This window comes from Megachile rotundata, chromosome 6 (assembly GCF_050947335.1).
Source record: "Megachile rotundata isolate GNS110a chromosome 6, iyMegRotu1, whole genome shotgun sequence".
Taxonomy (NCBI): domain Eukaryota; kingdom Metazoa; phylum Arthropoda; class Insecta; order Hymenoptera; family Megachilidae; genus Megachile; species Megachile rotundata.
The window spans coordinates 2,816,757-2,823,782 of NC_134988.1; the positions used below are offsets into that span (position 1 = coordinate 2,816,757).

At 39.2% G+C, this 7,026-nt stretch overlaps 1 protein-coding gene across 1 annotated transcript; it reads right to left on the reverse strand.

The window, feature by feature from the left end:
* Positions 1 to 6,162: 6,162 nt before the first annotated feature.
* On the reverse strand, positions 6,163 to 7,026 carry LOC143264659 (uncharacterized). Its single transcript, XM_076532843.1, has one exon. The coding sequence runs from the start codon at positions 7,024 to 7,026 to the stop codon at positions 6,163 to 6,165; it is 864 nt and encodes a 287-aa protein (XP_076388958.1).

Consider the following 7,026-nt stretch of genomic DNA (forward strand, 5'->3'; position numbering starts at 1 on the left):
TTATTTTATTAACACTCAATAGGTATATTACTTTTCTCAACCTTCTTCTCTTTTTGCTAAAATTAACTCCTATATATTAAACATTTGTAATAAATCGAATTAAAGCAGTAATTCTTTGTGCATTTATACAATATACAATTGTGCATATAATGATCTGTGTAATTAAGGTACATTTAATTTTCCAATCTTTAAAATTTAGTATATTGAAGGATACTTGAGGAGTATGCGGCGTCAAATATTTAATGATCAAAATTGCCTGTAACATGTGTTTTTGATGGTAAAAAAGGGATGATTTAATTGACGCCGGTGATGGTCGTAGGCGAACCATATATATTAAGGCAGAATTATTTCTTATTCTTCTCCCGTGAATAAAGGAATTGGAACTTCACGCACCAGAATGATTTTATTCAAATCAAGACTCGCTCCTTCTTTTTAATATTCTCGCTTATATTTCGCTCTGCTACAAAAGTTGTTACAATTCTGTTCTCGCCGCTCGCTTTATAGCTAAACCTATGAGGAGAGGGGGTTCAGCGATCTACATAGCGCCACGACGGCCGATCGGTGCTATGTAGTCGATAATAGCGATTCCTAACAACATGTTTCGCCGGAAAAATTTATTAATCTTATTGTTAGGAAAATTAAAAAATTTCAATAGTTTCATACTATTGTAGAAATAAAGATGTAAAAAATGATATTGCATTGTTTAAATTTGATTTGTGTAAGGCTCTTTTTTATGATTTAACAAAATCTTTAACACTTTTGAAAAAACTGTAACACTAACAATAACTACTAAAGAAACAAACTTTACTTAAATACTATTTTTAAAAAAACAGAATTTTTAAAACGATTTTTACGGCTTTATTCCGCCCAATTTCTAAACGCCCTTCTTCCGCTGCGGTCTCCAATCAACAACCCTCCTTTATTCCGTTTGCCTTTCCAAAAAAACACGAATCAACGCCCGCTCACTCTTGCAACGCCTTGAAACGTCGGTAACTCTTATACAAATGACAAATAATTTAACAACATTCATTACCGACGTTCGGTCAGTTGGTCACTGACAGTTGTTTTGACATTTTATGTCAAAAATTTTATTCCAAGTATCAAAGAAAATGTGACACAATGCACCTGAAATTATAGAAAATTTTGATTTTACGATTTCCAAATTTGTTTAAGAAATATGAAAATTCAAATTTTGCAATGTTTGACAAATTTATATGTTGTCCCTCTTATCGTTATCATTAATATGATTTTGATTTTAAAATATACTGATTTATTAATTTGATCAAATCTTCGTTTCAGGACAATTGTACATATTATCAACAAGAGAAACTATTAAAAAATTCAGCAGTTTGATTGTTAAACAGTGGAGAGTGTCTTGACAACACTTTAAAAATCATAATGTAAGTAATAAACCATACAGAACATAAAAAATTGTTATTCTGTCAATAAAAAGAGAAACTCTGATTAACTACATATCTTATGTTACTTCTCCTATTAGCATTTCTGTAAGTAAAATTCGTACATAGTACTATTGTTGGGAAAATATTTTACTAAAATTGTGTGTATATGAAAATACAATAAGGATCACTGTCGCAAGGAACATAGGCTTTTATAGCCAATATTGTTAGAAAATAATTTAATTTAATTCTATTTTCTTAGTTTCTTAATAAATTCCAATGTTTCCAAAAGTTCTAATATTTTATTTTATTATTGAAGACTTTACGCCTGTAAAAGTATAAAAGCAGTATTGACCATAAAAGCCTATGTTCCTTACAGCATTGATTATAACCGCGTCACGCTCATACCTGCAACGCTTACAATAATTATTCAGAAATCAATTAACGGCATATGGAGAGGTATAAAATGTCTAAAATATTGTAAAAGATTGTTGAAATAATGATATTTTTAATAAAAATGTTGATTGACCTCTTCACAGGAGGTGATTTTAACACGTATCCTCTATTTTTGTGCATAGTTTACATACACGAAATTGCAAAAAAAATATATCAACATTTAGTGCAAAAATTTAAACAGAAATTATAAATTTTCAAAATATTATTTAAAGAAATAAAGTTTATTGAAATTTTTTTACGCACAAAAATTTCCTATTTAAAGACGAACAATTTACAAAAAAAAAAAGAATCCAATTATCTTTTTTAATGCCGGAGGTATTCCCAAAAATATGATTTCAACTCCGAACTTCGAGGGCTATTTTCACCCCTTCAATGTGAACGATGGCCGATAGAAAAAATACGTGTCAAATATTTTTTTAAGAACTATCTTTCACATAAGTTTCATTAAAATCGGTGTATCCCGGTTCGATATGTTTCCTTGTTAGTTTATAAAAACTGATAAACATTGAGTCGAAGAAATTAAAACAGAAACCATAAATTTTCAATATATTATTTAAACAAATAAGGTTTATTGAATATTTTCTTATTCAGGAAAATTCTCTATTTAAAGACTCATAATTAAAAAAAGAAAGCTCCCTATCATTTCCCTTAATTCCGGAGATATTCCCAAAAATATATTTTCAACCATTAAGTTTAAAGGCTATTATCACCCCTTCAATGTATACAATGGCCAATATAAAAAAAAAATACATGTTCGAGAATACTTTTGTATTTAATAGGTGAGTAAATATTTGTACAGTCTTTACACATCGAATTAGAACTACTATAAGTTTTCACCATTTTTCACGATTTCTGTAACATTAAAAATTTGAACAACATTTTTGTTCAAATTGTAATGATATAAATTACGAGGGTTGCCTTTTAAGTTTTTACAATCGAACAATAGGTGGCGTTAATGAGTTGTGGCTGTGGGGACTGAGGTTCGCGAAGGAGAACCTGGTGTAGGAAATGACGTACGACGACTTTTCTCGCTATTTGCAAGGATTGTACTTTTTATTAAGACGCGCACGTGCTGACTCTTTTTCTTTCGTACAAGAAGTGGAAGAACGACGTTCTTCTTTTTCGCGCCGCGTTCCTTATAAACTAGTCTTACCAACTACTATTTACAACTTAACCTAAGAAATAAAAAGTAACTAAAAATAGGAACTGTCCAGAGGGCGCATGTAACGCTGTCGGTACAGTCGCCACATCACTCCCCTCCGAGTGCGTTAACGCGCGAATGTAACTCTTTTTTTTACATAAGTCTTTGGTACGCTATTTCTTTCAGTCTCGGTAGTTTCACAAAACGCAGGTTTTAATCTATTGACCGATACATTGATTTCGCTTCCTTTATAATCAATTTTAAATATTCGATCGGTAACCCTCTGCACTACTCTAAATGGACCTTCGTAAGGCGGTTCTAAAGGTTTTCGAACTGCGTCTACTCGCAAAAATACGTGCGAACATGTATATAAATTTTTATGAGTAAATGTCTTTTGAGTGCTATGGTGCGATATTGGACTTGGTTTAATTTGTCTGATATGTTGCCTAAATTTCTCTAAAAATATTTGCGGATTTGTAGTTTCGTCTTGAGCCATGAAAAACTCTCCCGGCAATTTTATGGGAGTGCCGTATACCATTTCCGCCGCAGATGCTCCAATATCGTTTTTAAAACTAGTTCGGAGACCCAGTAGGACCGTGGGAAGTATCTCGACCCAATTTCGTGTCTCGTGACACATTATCGCTGCCTTAAGTGACCTATGCCACCTCTCAATCATACCGTTTGATTGGGGATGGTACGCGGTGGTCCTTGTCTTATTACATCCGATCAGTTTGGCCAGGGACTGGAACAGCTGGGACTCGAATTGCGTCCCCTGATCGGACGTAATGGTGGCTGGGGCTCCGAATCTTGTTATCCACGCCGAGTACAAAGCCGTCGCTACTTTATCGGCTGAACAGTCGGTAATTGGCACTGCTTCTGGCCATCTGGTAAATCTATCTATAATCGTAAGGCAATATTTATAGTTATTAATTACAGGTAAAGGTCCGACTAGATCTACGTGGATATGTTCAAAGCGACCCTTTGGTATCTCTATCTTCTCGGGTGCCAGCCTGTTGTGACGATGGATCTTACTTATTTGGCAAGGCACGCATGTACGGGACCACTCGGTTACGTCTCTGTTCATTAAAGGCCACATAAAACTTCTAGAGATTAATTTTTTGGTGGCTCGCCCACTCGGGTGCGACAAATTATGAACATTATCAAAAATTTTTCTTCTAAGTACTTTTGGCACGTAAGGTCTGATATTATTTTTTATCACGTCTCCATACAAACATCTATCTGAACCTTCTACAAGTATTTTCTGAAGATTCCATTTGTTGGAGTTCGCGGATATTATATCTTTTAGTTCGTCGTCTTGCGACTGTGCTAGTATTAATTCTTCCGTCGAGATGACAACTGGTAATTCTATTGTTTGTATTCTAGAAAACGCGTCGGCTACAATATTTTTGTCGCCTTCTACGTACACGATCTTTGTCGTGAATTGGCTTATGAAATCCAATTGTCTTAATTGTCGCGGGCTAGCTTTATCGGCTTTTTGCTGAAATGCATATACCAACGGCTTGTGATCCGTTTGTATATGCATCTCTCTGCCTTCTACAAAGTGTCTAAAAAACTTTATGCTTTTGTAAATGGCCAAAAGTTCTCTGTCATATACACTGTACTTTACTTGTGTCTTATCTAATTTCCTAGAGAAAAAACCGAGTGGCTCCCATTTACCGTCACTAAATTGCTCCAACACTGCCCCTACTGCGACGTCGGATGCGTCTGTGCGCAGCGCCAACGCTGCATTCTCCTTCGGATAATGCAGCAGGGAAGCGTTAGCCAGATGATTCTTTGTCTCCTCGAACGCCTTTTCGGATCCATCGTCCCAACAAACTGGCCTCCTGTCCCTTTTCTTAGCTCCTTTCAGGAGCTTGTGCAGAGGGTCCAGCCATTCCGCGGCGTGAGGAAGGAACCTACGGTAAAATCCGATTACGCCTATGTACCTACGGAGATCCGCTAGCGTCTCCGGCTTCGGATAATTTTTGATCGCTTGGATCCGCTCGTCCAGCGGAGCGATTCCCTTATTACTAACCTTACATCCTAAGTACTCTACACTAGTTTCCGCGAATTTACATTTTGAAATATTTATTACTAAACCGTTTTCCCGGAGCTTGTCGAACAACGCGCGCAGATGTTTCTCGTGTGTCTCTAAATCGGGAGACGCTACGATTATATCGTCGATATAACATTGACAAAAATCAAGACCACGCAATATCGTGTCCATCAGTCTTTGAAAAGTTTGGGCGGCGTTACACAATCCGAACGGCATTACTGTGAACTCGTACAAACCAAATGGGGTGATTACCGCGGTTTTTTCTATGTCCTCAGGTGCTATAGGTACCTGGAAATAAGCTCGCGATAAATCAATTTTTGAAAATACCTTACTTCCGTCGAATCTATGCGCCACATCATGTATATGTGGCAACGGATATTTATTCGGTTTTGTAATGCCATTCAGACGGCGGTAGTCCCCACAAGGTTGCCAACCGCCGGTCTTTTTCGTAACCATGTGCAACGGACTCGCCCATTGACTCGTTGAAGGGCGGCAAATGCCTTCTCTAATCATTTGCTCGAACTCTGCTCGAGCTATTTTCAATTTCTCGGGAGGCAGGCGTCGCGCTCGCTCAGCGAACGGGGGTCCGGACGTGACTATTTCATGACACACCTTATGTTTTATATTTTTGTGTACAGTAGGTTTAGTGATATCTACGTATTCTTTTAACAACGAATTAAATGTATTGCCCCTGTCTACTGTAGATACTGATGGGACATCGGTTCTGCGGAGTGTCATATTTCTGTGTATTTGAGTATTGTTGTCTAATAGTCTTTTATTTCTAAGATCTACCAATAAGTTGAAAAAATGTAAAAAATCCGCCCCTATTATCGGCTTAGAAACATCGGCCATTATAAATCGCCAGGGGAATTCTCGGCGAAGGCCTAAGTTTAGAGATAATAATTTTTCGCCGTATGTATTGATGACTGCCCCGTTTGCCGCGTATAATTTAAACGAGCCTACCTTCCGATTCTTACCTCCCAATGATCGCGGAATTATTGAAACATCTGCGCCCGTGTCGATCAGAAACTCCATCCTGCTCCTGGTGTCTCGGATGCTGAGGCGATATTTCTGCTGCACGTCGCCAACTGCCTCGACTTGGGACGTCGCCTTTAGTTTTTTTCTGGTCCACGTTTGTCCGGACCTGTCCAGCTGCACGGCTTCCTGCATTTCCAGGACTGCTCGGCGAATTTATGGTGGAACCAGCACAACCCGTTCCGTTTCGTGCTGTCGTCCCGGCTGGCGCTCCTCCTTCTGTAGAAATGCTGTTTGCTGCGATTGCGGTTTCTCCTGGTCAGCTCGATCTCCACGCGAGACAATCGCCTCGCGATTGCCGCCAATTCGCCATCTTGGTGTCCGGGCCTGTCGTCCCGCGTTGCGTCCGCCATTGTGTCCCGCTTGGCGTGGGTGAAATCGGCAATGGCCGACACTTCGGCTGCCGAACGCTCCATTGTTTTATCGGCGACTTTCGCCAATCTTTGCAGGTCCGCATCATCGATTATAGACAGGATCTCCTGCACCCTGCCCGGAAGCCGCTGGATCCACAGCGCGCGGAGTGCGCTCTCCCCAACGTTCGCCCCCGCGAGCTGGCTCATCTCCCTTAGGAGCTCGGACGGTCTTCTGTTGCCCAGTTCGAGGCCAGATAGGAGATGTCTTAAGTTAGCTTCGTCCGACCTGGCTAGCCTTTCTATCAATGCGCGTTTTATGTCATTATATGTACTTTTATCCGGCGGGGCCTCTATTACATCTAGTACGATCTTCATCGTGTCCTGATCTAAACTTCGGACTACCGCGGAGCTTTTTACAGCACCGGCTCGCACGCCGTATGCTGCGAACTCTCTTTCTAGCATGATAAACCACAAGGGCGGTTCTTCTTTCCAGAACGCAGGAAGCTTTACATTCCGAAATTCACTTGCCTGTATCTCATGCCGCATGGCGTCCACCGGAGCGTCGGTTGCACTTCCTTCCGTACTCAT

Excerpts from the sequence above, each read along its gene's own strand:
- LOC143264659 (XM_076532843.1), bottom strand. The coding sequence starts at position 7,026 with ATGAGTACGGAAGGAAGTGCAACCGACGCTCCGGTGGACGCCATGCGG.